The sequence below is a fragment of the Lytechinus pictus genome, chromosome 18 (assembly GCF_037042905.1).
Source record: "Lytechinus pictus isolate F3 Inbred chromosome 18, Lp3.0, whole genome shotgun sequence".
NCBI lineage: Eukaryota > Metazoa > Echinodermata > Echinoidea > Temnopleuroida > Toxopneustidae > Lytechinus > Lytechinus pictus.
The window spans coordinates 10752092-10771365 of NC_087262.1; the positions used below are offsets into that span (position 1 = coordinate 10752092).

The window sequence follows — 19274 nt, forward strand, 5'->3', positions numbered from 1 at the left end:
GATACTGAGGGTAGTAATATATTCCACACTTTAAACGAATTTATTCATTTGATACAAGACAAAATAGAAATTATCTACACAATATAGCAATACATTTCAAAGCGAATCGCTTCTTTGATTAGAATTTTCAAGGTAATTATCAACTCTTTGTTTTCATGAATGATTACAGTATTCGAAATCTTCCATCCTTACAAAGGTTTCATATGCGTCAAAATAGTGTCCCTTTTCTTGATATTTATTTTTTGCGTGCATGTCTATAAAAGGGATTGAGTCCCCTTGTTATGCAGGAAAAAAATAAAATCTGCACTGTAAAATCTGTGCCACTGACACCAATTGGTGTTAATAGAGGACCACACCCTGAGGTGTTAAAATAACACCCTAGAGATTGAACATAACACCAAAGAGTGTAAATGTAACAACCATAGGTGTTGTAATAACACCTATAGGTGTAGAACTAACACCACCAATTTAACACCGGTGTGAAATAGCTGGTGTGGTCCTCTATGTACACCGGTTAACACCACAGTTTTTGCTGTGTGCCTTTAAATGATTTTAAGCGGGATGAGGTGAGGCAAGTCATCCGAGTGACATGTACAGGAAAAGAAAGAAAAAATACTACCAAAAGACAAAAGAGTGTCCCAAAATGCATGGGCGGAAATCTGTCCCGAAAGGTAGGGGGGACCAAAGGGGCGGATCCAGCCTTCGCCAATAGGGGGAGGGGTGATTTTTTCTGCCATATGTTAATCCCTGGTCGGCCGCTTGAAAATGATTTTTGTTTGTTACATTGAAGGGGTAGTCCTAGCTCATGGTCACTTCTTAGCTTTATTTTTATAAATCAACATAAATGTATACTATCATAATCCTTATTTATATAATGCGAGCGCGAAGCGCGAGCAAATTTTTTTGGGGGAGTTTTATGCATTTTTTCCTAAAATTTTAACATTGTTGGCTATGTTTGTTATCCTGAAAAATATGTGTATGCAACTAAATAATTACTACGAACGCGAAGTGCGAGCAGAAATGAACTGATCAAAAGGTACCTGTTAAAGACTGCTAGCAGTTAGCCATGAAGATGTTACATATTTCAACAATCAAATAGTGCGAGTGCGAAGCGCGAGCTAAAATTTTTTGAAATTTTTACCTAAAGAATGGAAATTCTAAGCACTTTTTGTAACTTAAACTTAATAGGTATATAACTAAATTGATGCGGAGCGCGAACGGAAAATTTGGAGATTTAGACCTAAGAACGAGAAACTCTATTCATGTTCTGTAAATGATGAAAATGATGAGTAATTGGGGGTCTTCCTTACATTAATAATGCGAGTGCAAAGTACAGCCAGAAAATGTTTATATTCGCTCTAATTTGAACTGATCGAAAGGTACTTGTTAAGGACTGCTTACACTGAGCCATGAAGACGTTACATAATAATTTCAACAGTCAAAATAATGCTAGCGCGAATCGCAAGCTGACAATTTTTTACATTTCTACAAAAAGAATCGAATATTTTAATCAATTTTTGTAATCATGAACAGGGTAGCTATATAAATAAACAATTGATGCAAGCGAAGCGCGAGCAGAAAAAAAATGAGATTTAGACCTAAAAACGGGACACTCTGTTCATGTTTTGTAAATCATTAAAATGATGAGTAATAGGGGATCTTACTACGTTAATAATGTGAGCACAAAGCGCGAGCAGAATTTTTTTGATATTGTGATCAGATACTGGATAATGGTTTAAATAGAGAACAAGTTGAATATCTGAATAAACGTGCGCGTGTTTCAGATTTAGACCTAGAATCTATATAGGCATTCTACAATGTTCTATCATGAAAAATCAGAGCGAGCGCGAAGCGCGAGCTTAAACTTTATGATATTCCAATCTGAAAAAAAAGAGTCAATTTCAGCTATTAATTTTAATCACTCTGTAGGAGAATTGTGAGATGGATATGGATCGCTGATATTTTTTTCATTATTATTTGAGTTTTGACATAGGACCGGCACATCCTTAGGACATGTCATATAAAAATGATGACTATCCTCCCATTCCTCTTGCTAAGCGCGAGATGACACAAAAGTGACCATTTAATCATTAAATTGATATCTTGTTTATTAATGCCTAATGAGGGAGAGAAATCTGATGATATTATGGCGTTGGACATTTCAAGCACTTTTGTAATTATGAATAGAATGCATCAGTTAAAATATTTTTAACCATTGAATGTGAGCGCAAATCGAGAGCCAAAATCTTTGATAAACTGTCATTGAGACATACATAAATCGCCAATCAAAGTGCGAGCGAGTGGCGCTATCTGATACGTTTTGACAATCAGACTTGAAAAGGGATATTTTTCAATCTAAATGGAATACACAAAAATAATAGGTACTTAATAGATCAAAATTTGCGAGCGCTCAGTGCGAGCAGAAAATGTTAATATTCATACCATAAAGCTGTCATTCTAACAGAGCACTTTTCAAAACTCAGTTTGTAAATCAGACAAAATAATGAAAGTTCGATATCCGACGTGAAATGTGTAATGTATATTGACTTCCAAACTTGATATTTAAGCTCCATATTGAACAATCAGCTTACAGGAAATGCGAGCGCGACCGAAAATTTTATAGATTGACACGAAAGATTCTTTTTATTTTCCAAGTCTCCCCTCGTCTTATTTTATTCACTCTGGAAAATTTGACAAGCAAAAAAAAGTTTTCTCCCAAAATGTAAGGTCATTTAGTCCAAAATACATGTATTATTTCGAATGTAAATGATGCATTTTCCATCATAAAAGACCCAAAATAGTAGGGGGACATTTGATATTGTGTCCCCCCTACTATTTTTAGTAGGGGGGACACGTCCCCCCTGTCCCCCGTGGGATTTCCGCCCATGCCAAAATGTCATAGGTACTCCCCCGAAACATCATTCCTTTCCCTTTGGAGGAATGCTCTGCCAATATTTGCATCTTGCATATCGGTGTAAATTTACCTTCGTTTCCTTAAAACTTTTCTGGGGAAAGAATGGCCAATTGTTTTTTTTTTCGAATGGCAAATTACCTGTAGATATCAATTACTCCAAAAATGATTGTAGAGACACGGTAGTAGAGGGGAGGGGTGACCCCCCCCCCCCGGAATAAAGAAAAAAGATTGCTTACAAAGGAGGAAGAAATAGGTATTGTACATGGGTCCCCCCCCCCCCCCGTTCGTTTACTAAGTGTACTGGTTCCGCCCCTTGGTACAGAAATTGAGGAAGGTGATGGCCCTGTCTTACAAAGAGTTGTGATTGATTCGATCAACCTAATCTATGGAAATGCACCAATGTCATATTTTCTACACATTCAGGAAATTTTGCACAGCGTCACTTGCGGAACAAAAAATAGCACACTCAATTGTGAAGTCATTGATGCATGTATGGGGTGGCTGGATTTCCATAGTTGCAATTGATCGGAACAAATGCAACCAGATAGTGCCTAGCCTGTATCAATCAGTCAATACTTCGAAGTCATATTTGACTCGGAATGGCGCCAGCTGGAATTCAACCCTATTGCGAGTCGAAGTGACTCAGATTTCGAATCAATTCTAATCGGAATGGCGTTGCATCGGCTGAAAAATCACTCAAAGTCAAAATGACTCGAAAATGAGTCACTCTGACTCGAAAAATCACTCGAGGTGAAAGTGACTTGGAGACAAGTCATTTTGACTCGAAACATATGGACTTAGAAGAATGTGACTGGGCGTGACTTGATATACGAGCTGAGAGGTGAGTCTTCGTTGAACCGCTTGTAGAAGGCGGCCAGCTCGGGATAAGGATCGAGGATGTCGGTGATCTTCATGGTGAGGATGATAGCATCGAAGATGGTGAAAGCGATCAGGTCACCCAATGTTATCTGGAAAAAATAGAGGGAAAATTATTGCGTTTATCATTTGGTTAATGGGTGCAGGGCGATCAGCTCATCAAATGTTATCGGGAAATAAATTAAAAGGAATAATTGCGATCAGTATAATTTTTTTATTGATTAATACAGGGCAGACCAAGGGGTACCGGTACTTTTTCCAAAATAACTTGATAAGCAAAATAACTCCTAGAAAGTAATCATCGCTCGCTATGGGAGCATTTCCCATCTAAACTTGTTTCACAAGCAGAAAAAAGGTCTAGTGAGATGTAGGGGCAGCACTCCATGTTCAGGATGGGGGCATAAGTGAAAAGAAAGTCAAACATTTAGTCGGCGCGCTAAATGCGCCAAATTATAATACCGAATATTGCGATCGAAGCGCATCAGAAAATTTATAATATTTTAAGTTTAATAGTATTTTAAAGCCAGGTTTAATGATTTCATGGCGCTTTCCAATGATTTTTAACATATCTTTATTGAATATCATGAAATTTTCAAGTTGTGAAAATTATTTTCATGGGGTGCATGATCGCCCCATCCGCGGTAGTCTCGCTAGGGTGACTAAACTAAGGCATAGCAAATCTAAAAGCTCTTAGAGGCGTATTACATGCATGTTACGGGTGAAAGAAAGAACTATTTGAATGTGGAATGGTATCGTTTATAAGTTATGAAATTAATGATTTAATTACATCGTCACCGCAGAAGTAAGGCCCTCCCTTCTCTTTGAATAAGTTGACAAGATATTTAAACTGGGGCACGGAAACGGTTTCCTTGAACTCTTGCATATTTTTTGCCTGAACATAATGACAATACAAAACAAAAGCATGTCGCATTATTTCAATATCATATCTCTAATGATAAATATTTTATGAAATAAAAGCTAGGCCCATATAAAATGTGATAGAAAACATAAATGATAGAAAATACCGGCACAGAACATTTTAGTGGAACTGTAATAATTCGCAATTCAAAATCATTTCAAATCATTATTCGTTTGGTGATAATTTCGTAAATCTAATGCACAAGATGGTAGTTGAAATAGAAATTTGAGAGGGGAGAGAGCATAAAATAGGGAAAATGGTTATAGAGAGAGGGCGAAGATAGAGAATGTGTGAGGGTGTGTGAGGGGTGTGTTTGTGTGCGTGAGAGGGGGACGGAAGAGCGAGAGAGGAAGAGACTCACATCAGTGTTACTAAAAGGACAAGTCCACCCCATCAAAAAGCTGATTTGAATAAAAAAGAGAAAATTCCAACAAGCATTACACTGAAAGTTTCATTAAAATCGGATGTAAAATAAAAACGTTATTACATTTTAAATTTCGCTTAATTTCACAAAACAGTTATGCACATCCTGGTAGTTATGCAAATGAGGAGACTGATGACGTCCTCCACTCACCATTTCTTCTAAATTTTATTATATGAAATATGAAATATTCTAATTTTCTCTCCATTGTCAAGTGAAACAGCGATTAATTCCTCCCTGAACACGTGGAATTAGAATTCAGCCAAGCTGGTCCATATTGTCAAATCTTTAAAAAATGAAATATTGTACAATTCAAACAATAAAAAACAAAAGAAATAGTGAGGGACATCATCGTCTGTCTCATTTGCATGTCACTGAGTTGTGCATATCACTGTTTTGTGAAAAATAAGCGAAACTTTAATTGCCATAACTTTCTTATTTTACATCCGACTTTGATGAATTTTTCAGCATTATATGCTAGTTTATTTTTTCTCTATTAATAAACATTTTTCTGGGGTAGACTTGACCTTAAACGATACTTTGAAAAGAAAGGAAAAACATACTAAAACAAAACAAAAAAGTTAAAATGATATAGTGGGACACGGCCCCCAGGTCAAAAAACCAGTTAAGGACCAGTTCATCCAACTGGTACTGGTACCAGTTGATTCCAGTAAGCGAACTGGATTCAATATGGAAATTGGAATAATGGAATCAACTGGAATCCAGTTGACAAATTGTAACTGATACCAGTTGGAAATACCAGTTGGCAACTGGTCCTAACTGGCACCAGTTAGCAACTGGTACCAGTTGACAACTGGTCCTAACTGGTACCAGTTAGGACCAGTTGGAAACATGAGTTGTCAACTGGTACCAGTTAAAACCAGTTGGAAACACCAATTGTAAACTGGTGCCAGTTAGGACCAGTTGGAAACATGAGTTGTGAACTGGTGCCAGTTAAAACCAGTTGGAAACACAAATTGTCAACTGGTGCCAGTTAGGACCAGTTGGAAACATGAGGTGTCAACTGGTACCAGTTAAAACCAGTTGGAAACACCAATTGTCAACTGGTGCCAGTTAGGACCAGTTGGAAACACGAGTTGTCAACTGGTGCCAGTTAAAACCAGTTGGAAACACCAGTTGTCAACTGGTGCCAGTTAGAACAAGTTGGAAGCACCAGTTAGGACCAGTTGGAAACATATATTGTCAAGTGGTACCAGTTAGAAACACCCTGCAATGTATAGCATAAACAAAAATGAATCATGTGGGTATGTACATTCCCGATCTTTTACTCTTCTCGTATAATCACTCCTTCGTTTTCCTTGCGCACACACACATTAGAATATTGGTACCAACACCCCCCCCCTCTCAGGCGGTTATTTCAATTATAAATTATCTTCAATTATCTTTACATTGAATGTCCACTCCTGTTATAACAATGTGCATTGACAAGTGAAATAATTATCCTTGCACATAGGACTGATGAAATGAATCAAGGTAAATTTGTAGCATTGTATTGAAACCTTGTTAATTTCCACATGCACAATATAACAGGATTGGACTGTAAACTTGCTCTGGTAAATCAATCCCTCAGTCTCTTTTGAAATCTGTACCAAAAAACATCAGAGAATGACAAAAGTCACAAAAAACATCTACAGTATATGGTATTTAAACTAGGAATTTAATGAAAGAAAATTATGTTACAAACTGTAACATGCTGTGTATAATTCTTGTATTATGTGTCAACAAAGATCATTAACTTGCACAGTAAATATGTAGTCAATCCAATTTTTACATGCTAGCTTGGAGACAAAATTTGAATATAATGCATCTAAGCATTTACCTTCAATAAATAATATGTACTATTTTTAAAGGAATGATAAAGGAGTCTTTTTTTAATTATTATTTATTGAGATCTTGGGGCCCTCACTGGCTCTGAAGAGGAAACGTGAAACAGGTACCTTCCTTTCTTGTAGTGGCACTTGATCTTTGCTGGTAGATGCGATGTATCTGAAGATTAGAAAAAAAAACAATGGAATGAAAAATACAATTGTACAAAAAGTACAGTGAATACCGTAATACAAAATTTCAGTGGTGTAAAATTATATCTGCACATAAAGAAAATGCATGGGATAGTAAAACTTCTCTAAGTTCCATATTTCAATGATTCAATTATAAATGATAGACAGCACATCATCATTTTTATTACAACATGTATAGTAAGTTCACATGGTCTTGGGAATTCTTCTGAAATTGACATCGCAGAAATGAAATTGCCTCGACCTTATACTTATACCTATACATTTATTTTAATAATAAAGACTTAGACTATGTATGTTTGCATATATGTATCTAGGAGTCTATGTTGCACATTATCTGCTAACATCTGATGGGTATTTCATGATTGTCAGTGCCGACTATTTCAGTGAAATCATTGCTTTTGATTGGCTGAGAAGCACTGGCCTCTGACTGTTACTATGGTAACTGTCGGAAAAAGACAACTTGTTAATGCTGACAACTTTCAAAAAGCAGTTCCCAGAACATGTTTAAAAACGCAAGACAAAGCAAAAAAAAAAAAGAAATACAAAATTTTATCCGAGGATTAAAGGGATGGTCCGGGCCGAAAATATTTATATTCTAAATAATACTTGAGTAAAATTCACAGAGCAAAATGATGAAAATTTCATCAAAATAGGATAACAAGAAGTTATTGAATTTTAAAGTTTATCAATATTTTGTGAAAACAGTTGTATGCACTTCGTCATGAATATTCATTAGGTGGGCTGATGTCACATCTCCACTTTCCTTTTTTTTATGTTACTAGATGAAATCATAAATGTTTGATTTTTTCATACATGTGTAAATGATGCGTCTCCATTGTAATGAAATAAGTTGCATCAATAACTAATGCACCTAATCAGTTGTCAATCCAATTGTCAATAGTTCTTGGTTAAAAATATCTTAATAAACCTAATCTCATATAATAAAATACAAAAGGGCAATTGGGATATGACATCATCAGCCAACCTAATGAATATTCATAAAGACATGCCTAGAACTATTTCACCGGAATAATGCAAATCTTTAAAATTCAAAACCTTAATTAGTTATCAAATTTTGATCAAGTTTTCAGCATTTTGCTCTGTGAATTTTACTCTATTTATTGAGATATGTTTCCAGCCTGGACCATCCCTTTAATTCTACTTCTACGGTACCCCCACACATACTGGTAAGCCAAAGGTAAAAAACAACGAGAACCAATTTAATTTCAAAGATAAAAAAATACTTCAGCCTCCAGATTTAAGAAAAAAATCAGGAAATGTTATTTTAGTTCAGACTAATTGTGCACGTTTCATTTCGGAGGTCAATCTGAAATTATACTTCCAGTTCCAAATTCACGCCATTTGGTTATGCAAAAGCATGAATTAAAATTGATGGGCATGGGCCTATGTCACTGGCTAGCCTAGAGGACTCCATGAAGATAATTTTATCATTTTTACATTGTATTTTCATCACGGAGCCTAGACAAGCCTCCTATAAGGTTGCTCGTACAACTGTGTAAACAAAGATAGATTTCCCTCAGAAATCCACCTTTCCCATAATGATTTTTGGGCAAACATTAAATTTTTACATTTTGTAAGCCTTGATACTCTAAATGTGTACAAAGGCTTTAAAAAAAATTAATTGTAAAATGTACAAATTGGACATTTTCTTACAAAAAGAATCACTTGCTTGCAGATCTTGTTGTCCTCACTGCCTCTGAAGAGTTTACGTGCGACAGGTACATTCCTTTCCTGTACTGGCACACGTTCTTTGCTGGTAGATGCGATGTATCTGAAATTTTTTTTTTTAAACAATGGAGAGAAAAATAATCAGTACAGTGAACAGTGAATAAAAATACGTCTATATTACAGTGAATATATAGCAATACATGTCTACACCTAAGGCGGGCAAGGGTTACTACAGAGTGTTGTAAAATTCCATTTGCACATTAAGAAAAATACATGGGATTGTGAATCAATGATTCAACTATAATGATAAACAGCACATCATCATATTTATTTAAAAAATGAGTAAGTTCACTTGGTCTTGGGAATACTTCTGAAATCGATGTCGCAGAGATCAGTCCTTCATGTTTATAATTCTATGGAGCTCAATAAATGGCTCTCCTTATGCCTCCGAATTTGCTTTCCTAGACTCACTCAATTTTATAAAATGCTCAATTGTTGTAGATTGTTATTAAAATTGTAAATGCAACAGCTGTGTAGCTATTAATTAATCTGTGGTGAAACTAGGCTTGGGTCATGTACAAAAATATCGCGCTCCTCAAAAAAAAATTATAAGTAGGGTGTCCGGACTCATATTAGGCCTAAAAAAAGTGCTAGAATTTCATATTTTACATCTTTAAAACCATTAAATCACCATCTCTTTTCCATAATTCTCATAATAGAAGATACACAAAGACCCCGAAAGAAAACTTGACATCTGAATTACCTAACTTACAGCCTCCTCGTATGGAGGGCAGCAACAAAGTATTCGGATCTCCACTCCTGGCGGTTCTGAGCTTGGCCTTCTTCTGGAAACTACCGGTACCCCAGCTGCCCCCAGGTCATGTTCACTGACTTCATTCATCTCCTCCTCGAGGCTCAGTATGACTCCAGGTGTTTTTGGGTCTCCCTCTCTCCTGAAATACACACAGTCAAAAAGTGATAAACAGCTATTCATGAAAAAATCTGACTCTTAAAATGGTGGAAAAAATAATGAATTTCGATTTTCGGCATTTCAAAATCTCATCAAAATCCTCAAATCGTGTGTAAAGTGATTGGTGCGCAGACACGAGGCGCTGGCCACTATCATAATGTTAAATCTGAAATTGAAAATCATAACTGGCTGAGCCTGAGTCTCCAAGACCAAGAAAATCAGTTTCACATTCGATCACATATCTCTCTCATTTACTTATAACAATATATGGAACAATATCAACTGAAAGATTTTGTGAAATAAAAAGAAATTCATGTTAAATCTTAACACAAATCGTAAGGTCAATATGATGTATGTGCGCAGACTTGCACCGGCATGGCAGCGACATCCACGCCCGGCTAGTCGCGGCCGGCAGGCAGCGCTGAGGGGCAGTAACAGAATGTCCTGACGAACTCTAACGTTACAGCTAGCCCCGCAGCTAGCTGCGAGCCGCGCCATTTAACAAACTACGAAAAGAAAATCATAGAAAATTGTTAACTTACCTGTAGAGCCTACTGCGAATGTCTTAGCTTTCAAGTCATTGTCAAAATCTGGTCCCTGTGATTTCAGTGGTTGAATTATTATTAAAAGGGCCTTCTTTACCCTTCTTTATCGCACTAACACTCGATAAAAGTGCGGCGCAAATTAACGGCGCGGCGAAGATGGCTCTTTCAAATTCAAATTAGATTGGCGGTTTGCGTTTGGCGGCGCTGGTTAATTTGCATAATTATACGGACGATAGCGATCAGTGGCACTCAGTGCGCATGCGCAGGCCCGCCCGCGCCCGGTGATTGAAGGAAGATCTGCTGAGTCAGGAATAATGAAGGGGGGGGGGGGGGGTCTAAAGCAAGAAAGAAGTTTTAAAATAGATATACGAACTTCTAAACATAAAAATTTCTTCTTGTTTGGTTTTGGTTGGCAACCAGTCAAGAAATGACGATTTTTGCCTCTGCTTTTGGAGCTTTGTTTTTTCTTTGAAAGTTTAAGAATGAATTAGCTTAATATTTGTTCTTTATTTCTATTTTATTTATTTTCTTTTTCTTTGAAAGATAAAGAAAGCCTTGCTTAACATGGCAAGGTTGTAAACTAGCAATAAATATGCGCGTTATAAATAGAAAAAAATAGCTATTCTATTCACCTTCAAAAATATTTTTAAAATATCAGTGAGTTAAAAAAAGAAAAATACATTAATTTTTATATGATTTGTAAAAATAGTGTAAAATAGTCCTCTTTAACTTAAATTAGAAAAAAGGGATTAAATAGGAAGAAATTTTTTTCTCGCAACAAATATCTAGGATAACAATTTTTTTAATGTAAACTAGAAAATTTCACTGAGAATAACATGTTTCGATTTAAGTTATATGGTAATATCGAACCACATACTTTAATGAAACTTTTCAAGGTGGAAATATTAAAATTAACATAAAGAATAATTAAGTTAGTTATTATGTAGATATTGTTTTCCTCTTATCCTCAATCGAGCTGTGTATAGGATGGATAAATGCATGGCATTCATTGTGGTAAACGGCTGAATTACATGAATTTGTACAGAGCAAAATTTCAGTAAACAAATAAGCAACAAAAAAATAACAAAGTATACTAATGTATAATATTGGAAAGGGGATACAAAAAGAAAAGTATACAGGGAGGGGGGGGGGGGAGTAATGTCAAAAGCAAGAACGGGCAAAGGTTGGGAGTAGGCTAAATGTATATACCTTTAACATAATGAACATTTTCACATAAATATATATTTAACCAATGTTGAATGAATAACAATACATGTAGATTAAAGAGTGGATTGTATGAAATAATACTTGCTTTTTTTTAAGAAAAGTAACGCTTTGTTGATGGTAACAATAATAATAGTTATAGGAAACACATTCATGAATGATAATCATAAAGAATTATCTCAAAAGGAATTAAAAACAAAGATAAGAGGACTTTGAAGTAATATGATCTGTACAAAAAATATAAATATTAATGTAAAGTGGGTTACAGCTATATTGAGCCAGTGACTTGTCGGATAAGAAATTTGAATGATTACTGCAGATATCAACAATTACAAAAATATTTCAAAAGTCAGTTACAGTTTAAGAGAAGCGACAAATAAAACAACAAAGGTATGAAAACATAGTTCTTATATAATATATATATATATATATATATATATATATATATAAACTCTGTTGGAAATAAGTACAATGCATTACCACTATGCCTCTTATATACATATATATATATATATGTATATATTATATATGTATATACAGGTTCTTACTAGAATCAACTGGTAAGTCCTATTGGTTCTAACTGGTATCATTTGGTTTGATATTCCAGTATGGTTAATGGGTTTCAAGTGGGTTATGGGTGGCCTATGGGTTCCAACTGGTATAATCTGTTCCAGTTTGGTTTATGGGTTTTAACTGAAATCAGCTGGTAGATATATACTGGTAATGCCTATTGGTTCTAACTGGTATCAATTGGTTTGATATTCCAGTATGGTAAATGGATTTCAAGTGGGTTATGGGAGGTCTATATATGGGTTCCAACTGGTAAAATATGTCCCAGTTTAATTGATTTATGGGTTTTAACTGGAATCAACTGGTAGTATATCAGTAATGTATGTTGATTTTAACTGGTATCAATTGGTTTGATATTCCAGTATGGTTAATGGGTTTCAAGTGGGTTATGGGAGGTCTATGGGTTCCAACTGGTAAAATATGTTCCAGTTTGGTTTATGGGTTTTAACTGGAATCAACTGGTAGTATACCAGTAATGTATGCTGGTTTAACTGGTATCAATTGGTTTGAAATTCCAGTATGGTTAATGGGTTTCAAGTGGGTTATGGGAGGTCTATGGGTTCCAACTGGTATTATCTGCTCCAGTATGGTTTATGGCTTTTAACTGGAATCAGCTGGTAGATATGCCAGTAATGCCTATATTGGTTCTAACTGGTATCCATTGGTTTGATATTCCAGTATGGTTAATGGGTTTCAAGTGGGGTTATGGGAGGTCTATGGGTTCCAACTGGAACACTCTGATCCAGTTTGGTTTATGGGTTTTAACTGGAATCAACTGGTAGGTATACCAGTAATGCATGTTGGTTCTAACTGGTATCAATTGGTTTAATGATATACCAGTATGGTTTATGGGTTTAAGGTGGCATTAACTGGTATATACACCCATTGGGTTTCTATGGGTTCCAACTGGCATCAAATGGTCCAGTTTGGCTAATGGGTTTTAAACTGGAATATATTGGTAGATAAACCAGAAAGGCCTATTGGTTTTAACTGGTATTAACTGGTGTACTAATTTATACCAGTATAGTTAATTGGTTTCAACTGGAATAAACTTGTATGTTTTCAGCATGTCCAGTTGGGACAATGGGTTTCAACTGGAATATACTGGTATATGGGATAAAACCAGACAAAAGGAGATTTCGGTGATACTTTATATACAGTTAGTTGCACATCACATCAACGAAACCGGCTCCAGAACGACAAAAGCTAAGAAGCTATTTACGTTATTTCCAATGACGTAATCAATCGGTTTGGACCATACCAGACTGGTGTTAAATCGACACCGGTGTTTTTGCAGTGTAGACATTCAAACGGCATTCGGTCGGTTCGGAACCGGTTTCGGTGTATGACTATGATTGCTTCAATCACGGGTTCAATTACAACAACGAAACGAACACTGGATCGATCAAAACTATCCCGTTATTTCGAATGACATATCATCAGTCGGCTTTGAGTCGGTTTCGCCGATGTAACCGGCTCTCACCTTCTTTTCTTCATCTTTATCATAAAAGATGGGGTAGATCTTTTGGATGATGTCATCGACGGTCTCGGATACCAGCTCGATGGTGTTAGTCTGCTCTTCAGTCTTTCCGTAATAACCTGGACAGGGGGGGGGGCAAGTCGAAATCATTTGAAAGCCTTAATCATTTTTTTTTTTTTTGATAACCATAAAAAGGATTACTCCTGTTGAAATGTGAATTATTAATTTTCGGAGAAAAATGGCAGAGTGCATGTTTACTGGTATTGTGTGAAATAAGCTTTTCAAAATTGACAATCAAAATGTAATTATACATGTATATATTATATTTTAAAAGCTTTCATTCCCTAATTTCCCGAAATGATTCCTCTTTACATAAATAAATTTCCTTTATTGGGGAAAACTTACTGAAGATTCTGGCAAGGTAACGGTTAATAGCGGGAGTGGTTAATAGTTAATGAAATTGCAAGAGCCGCCCCCCCCCCCCCTTGTTACCCGAAATTATTGAATGCCTCTTTAGAAAAAAAAATCAATTTTTGGGGGAAAACTTACCGAATGTTCTTGCCAGGTATCGGTTAATAGCCTTCCCGTGAGGCATAGTTTTGCCGTCGATGACAAGGATTGGTACCTGGCCAAGGGGAAATACTGAAGAAAAAAAGAAGATAAAAAACATGGTATAAATCGATTTTAGTTTTTGAGTTTTAATGATGAATGTGATCTTTATTTCTTGATTTTACGTTGCCACACTCACATTTCATCACCATCATGTTAAAGACAATAACAGACCTTGGGATCCTTACACAACTCAAGCAATCATCCTCCAATGTTTTTTTACCATTAATTGCATTGACTGCAATGTACAATCAATCCTGAAAATCAAGCGTGCGAATATAATCGCTAACCGGTACCCAGCATCATAAATTTGGGCGACGCCAGGATATTACACACTTAAAATGCTTGGCAACATACTGTCCACTGTGTTGGGTAATGTATGTTGGTAAAAAGTATGTATATATATATATATTCTGGGCATTTATTATCCAATTGAGCAAATTTATTACCCAATATTAGTAGTTTTATTACCTAATTTGGAGATTTTTCAAGTTTTCAATGTTAACCAATAGTTGCGTGGACAGTATGTCCAGGGTTTGCCCAGGGTTAGCCCAGGGTTTGCTAAAAGTTGGACATTTTTGCCCAACTATTCTAAGAGTGTACGATGGGGGTAGCAACTCAGGCCATCTGAATATGGCTTAAGTTTTCTTCATGTTTCTCTCAAAAATTTAAAGACGTCGTGGAAGAAAAAAAAGGTAGGGAGGACAAGGGGCTGGAAAATTTGACAAGCAAAGAAAAGGAAGGTCATCTCGTCATAAAATACATGTTTTATTTCGATTCTGAATGATGTATTTCTTACCATTATAAAATACCACAAATATTAGGGGGGACATTTGATATTGTGTCCCCCTACTATTTTGAGTAGGGGGGATACGTCCCCCTATCCCCTGGGATTTCCGCCCATGCAAAGATTAATAGGGATGTTTTATTCACGACCCATCACATTAAAAAAAATCTTCTTTTTTCTTCTCTTTTCGTTTCCTGTTTTTCATTCTTTTTTTTTTCATTTTCATCAAACTTGACGAAGAAAAGTTATGAGAGGGTCGCCCCTGTCCCTGTGGTGGTAGTATAAAGTTACAACAGTTTCCCAGAATACTAAGATTTAAATTTAAATTTGAGTAATATGGAGCCAAAATGTTTAAATTTCGATACTTGCATTCTTTGTTGTCTTTCATGGCAGGCCATTCCTCCCGTTTCATCCGGAAGTCCTCAAACTCCACCCCCTTGAGAGTGAAGAGCATGCGAATAACCTCCGCCCTTCCTCGGGCATCAAAGTACATCAACTTATACTGAGGCATCGTGGTCGATCGACAGGTGGTAGCCGCGTTAGATAATGGTTCCAATGGTGTTGCGATGATGGTGGTGGCTATAGAGTTGCCGTTGGGTGTTAGGAATGGAAGGGGTGTGTCTACGGGATATAGCTGCGAGAGAGGCCTGTGATCGAATCGCTTGATCCTTATCACGAAAATAGCTGTACCATTCAATTAGGTATATCGATTTTGAATTAAGTCTCAAAGTTCAGATTCTGGGCTTCGATAAAGTTAAGTTTCAACTAAGTTATTACGTAATGATGTTCAAATGAACCCTCATTTATGATACAGATAGTCTGCAGTATCAAAGGAGCTATGTATGAGTCAGGAGAAATGCTTCGTATCTATAAATCTAGGGCACCTCATTATGAGCAAGCCAAATTGTTCCTCTCTCTTATGGTCTAAAATAAAAAGAGTCACACGAGGTACATGGGTCCATGTTACGAGCGCAAGCATCCCATGCAGGGTCGTGTATCGATGCAAATTTAAAGGACAAGTCCACCCCAACAAAAAGTTGATTTGAAAAAACGAGAAAAATCCAACAAGCAAAACAAGCCTATAATATAATTATGCATACTGCCATCCGTGAATTGTTCTTATTATTACATAATGGCATAGCCAAGACAATGAGTCTAGACAAAATAATCTACATCGTGAGCCTGTCTTGTTTATTTAGCTCGTGAGTGTTTTTCTTCATTATATAACTAAACAATTGGTGAGAGCGCGAAGCGCGAACGGAAAATTGCGAGATTTAGACCTAACAACGCGACACTATTCATGTTTTGTAAATCATGAAAATGATGAGTAAATGCGGATATTCCTTACATTAACAATGCGAGCACAAAGCGCGAGCAAAGATAAATTATATTCATTTTAACTGATCGGAAAGGCTAAGGACTGCTTGCATTTATCCATGAAGAAGTAACAGTGGCCGCGGAACCGGGGGGCTGAGGGGGGGTGCTTGAGCCCCCACTTTTTTACAAAACCGTGTACAAAAATGTAAAAATGACCATATGATTGTGATTTTGAGCATGGTCCCCAACTTTGAAAACCGTTCCGCAGCCCCTGAGTAAGATATATAAACGATCAAATAATGCGAGCGCGAAGCGCGAGCTGAAAATTTGTGACATTTCTACATAAAGAATGGAAAATTTAATCAATTTTTTTAATCTTGAAAAGAATAGCTATATAACTGATGCGAGCGGAAAAATTCGAGATTTAGACCTAAAACGGGACACTCTTTTCATGTCTTGTAATGATAATGATGAGTAAGCGGGGATCTTCCTACAAGCACAAAGCGCGAGCAGACAATTTTTGATATTGTGATCTGAAACTGGATTATGTTTAAATAGAGAACAAGTTGCGTTTCTGAATAAACAGTTTCAGATTTAGACCTAGACCTAGAATCTTGGTATTCTAAATACATTTTGTTATCATGAAAATCAAAGCGAGCGCGAGCTTAAAATATTTGATATTCCGATTTGAAAAAATGGTCAATTTCAGCTCTATATTTCAAGCACTTTGTAGAAAAATTGTAAGGTGGATATGGATCGCACTTAGTAAAGAGCTGATATTAATCGTTACTATTGCATTGAGTTTTGACTTTTAACGGAGCACTTTTTAAAAATCAATTCTTAAATCACACAAATTAATGAAATTTCGATTTCCTAGGTGAAATATGTTTTGTATATTGACTTCCAAACTTGATATTTAAGCTCCATATTGAATAAGATATGTAAATCACATAAAAGGCAATGCAAGCGCGAAGCGCAAGCGAAAATTTTATATAGTGACATGAACGATTCTTTTTTTAAGTGTCCTCCTCATCTTATTTTATTCACTCGTCTTCCTCCTCTCTTTTCCCTACTTTTTAAATTATTTCCCTTTTTTTCTTTTTTCTCCACATATAGGGGGGTGGGCCCCTCGCCCCCCCCCCCACCCGGATCCGCCTATGTTTATTAAACAGACAATCAGAGGCTTAATTGCTACCAGCCAAATGAGGAAAAAAGTTCGGTTCGAATCACACTAATATGATTCATGACCTCGTTACTACTTACAATAACTATTCAATACAGGCCTACTTCTATTCTTAAACATTCTTTGGACACCACCATCCCCCGATTTAAAAAAAATCCATCCCTCTCTCCCTCTCCCGGATTGCCGCCTCGACTCATTAGATCAACTTGTGGGGGGACACCTCCATCCCCGACTAAAAAAATGCCCCTAAATACTTAATAGATCAACATATTATTTTTTGGGACACCACCATCCCCCGGTAAAAAAAGAATCCCCTCTCCCGGGGAGGATCGACTCCCCTTTATTAGATTAATTTTTAGCACATGAACTCAACGAATGGACTTGTCGATGAAAATAAATTTGTATTCCGATATACATGATACATGTGTTTTCATTGGAATGATCGTTCCAAGGGGTTAAAAGGCAATTATAAAACTGCGTACGTGGCAGAAAATTCTAGAACAATGCACTTACGTGTTGGTATTCAGGATGTAGGCATGCGGACTGGGGCATTTAATTAACGGGTGTTTCGCAAGTTAAGAATGACTGGTGACCCTATATTGTGGTAAATGATATTCACCATATTTTTAATGATCATCGGTGATTATTTAGCGCGTAAAAAGGTTCACCAGTCGCAGGCGCGGATCCAGGAGGGGGCCGAGCTGGCCCCGGCCCCCCTATTTTTTGACAACCTGCAGAAAAAAGTGTACTCTTTAACTAGATAGAAACTAAGAAAAACAGAAAGAAAAGTAAGAAATAGGTATTATAACCATGATGTGAGGGGAAGAATTGGAAAATAGAATATAAAAAAATCGCTTGCGCTTCGCGCACGCATTGCCTGTGTAACGAATCCCATTCAAGAGGATTAAATGACACTTAATATATCAATTTCTGACATCAATATGCACATATTAGCTCGCAAAACAAGCTTTCATTATTTTGTTTGATTTACACAAAATAATTGTAACATCAAAATTTTCAGTTCGCGTTGCGCGCTCGCATTGTTTGATTTGTGAGATACCTATCCTCTTTGGAAATTCTTTCCAAAGTTTGTCAAAATGTTCCTTTAACATGTCAGTATATCAAAAAATTAAGCTCGCACTCGCATTTAATTGTTTGAGACACACAGCTTGTTCTTTATTTAAATAAAACGCGCTTAGACTGTCCAGTTTTCAGGTCGGAATATCAAAAATTTTGAGCTAGCGCTTCGCACTCTCATTATTTAATTGGTGATTCTTGTATCCTCTTCATTAATGACTAAAAACAGTCCTAATTGAGTCCCTTTTTCACATTACTATAAAATTTCGGCTCGTGCTCCGCTCTTGCATTGTTTAGTTGGATACTTATCTTTGTTCAGAATCTTCAGTTCTAAGGACATAAAATGTTTTTAAAAATTAAGACCACATGAGATACCGTATCTTGCTTATAACAATAAAAACTAACATATACTCAAAACTTCAGTCTTTAGTTAGGACTACCCCCTGAAAAACCAACCAAAAATCAGATTATAGCGGCCAATCGAAAAAAGATGTTGATGAAAATATTTTTTCGGCCCCCCCCCCTATTGGCGAAAACTGGATCCGCCCCTGAGTCGTTCTTAAAGTCACTCTTACCTACGAACAGCTGCTTTATGAAACGGCCCATAGAAGTCCGTATTGATCTTGAATATGCATAGTGGAGATATCATTAAAC

At 36.4% G+C, this 19274-nt stretch overlaps 1 protein-coding gene and 1 long non-coding RNA gene across 5 annotated transcripts; both read right to left on the reverse strand.

The window, feature by feature from the left end:
* Window positions 1–14: 14 nt before the first annotated feature.
* Window positions 15–18082, reverse strand: LOC129281366 (glutathione S-transferase 1-like). Of its 4 annotated transcripts, none has more exons than XR_010296443.1 (6): window positions 15413–15748; window positions 14197–14289; window positions 13651–13766; window positions 4578–4682; window positions 574–3882; window positions 15–357 (listed from the first exon to the last, which is right to left on the reverse strand). XR_010296443.1 is itself a non-coding variant. In XM_064112983.1 (6 exons), exons 2-6 carry the CDS (start codon window positions 15552–15554, stop codon window positions 3712–3714), a joined length of 627 nt encoding a protein of 208 aa, XP_063969053.1. In that variant the 5' UTR covers window positions 15555–15711; window positions 18057–18082; the 3' UTR covers window positions 15–3711. The 4 variants fall into 4 exon arrangements, 2 of the variants coding, with proteins under 2 accessions (XP_063969053.1, XP_063969054.1); XM_064112983.1 differs by adding an exon at window positions 18057–18082 and having other exon boundaries at window positions 15–3882; window positions 15413–15711; XR_010296444.1 differs by lacking the exon at window positions 4578–4682 and having other exon boundaries at window positions 15413–15826.
* On the reverse strand, window positions 6786–10522 carry LOC135157462 (uncharacterized). The gene is made up of 4 exons (XR_010296445.1): window positions 10371–10522; window positions 9622–9811; window positions 8844–8961; window positions 6786–7137 (listed from the first exon to the last, which is right to left on the reverse strand). It is a non-coding gene; the product is annotated as an uncharacterized LOC135157462 (long non-coding RNA).
* Window positions 18083–19274: the final 1192 nt, after the last annotated feature.

Coding starts and splice junctions, on each gene's coding strand:
- LOC129281366 (XM_064112983.1), bottom strand. CDS start 15,554: ATGCCTCAGTATAAGTTGATGTACTTTGATGCCCGAGGAAGGGCGGAG. Junction 14,290..15,412: donor CATGAAAGACAACAAAGAAT/GCAAGTATCGAA, acceptor TTTTTTCTTCAG/TATTTCCCCTTGGCCAGGTA. Junction 13,767..14,196: donor ATACCTGGCAAGAACATTCG/GTAAGTTTTCCC, acceptor CCCCCTGTCCAG/GTTATTACGGAAAGACTGAA.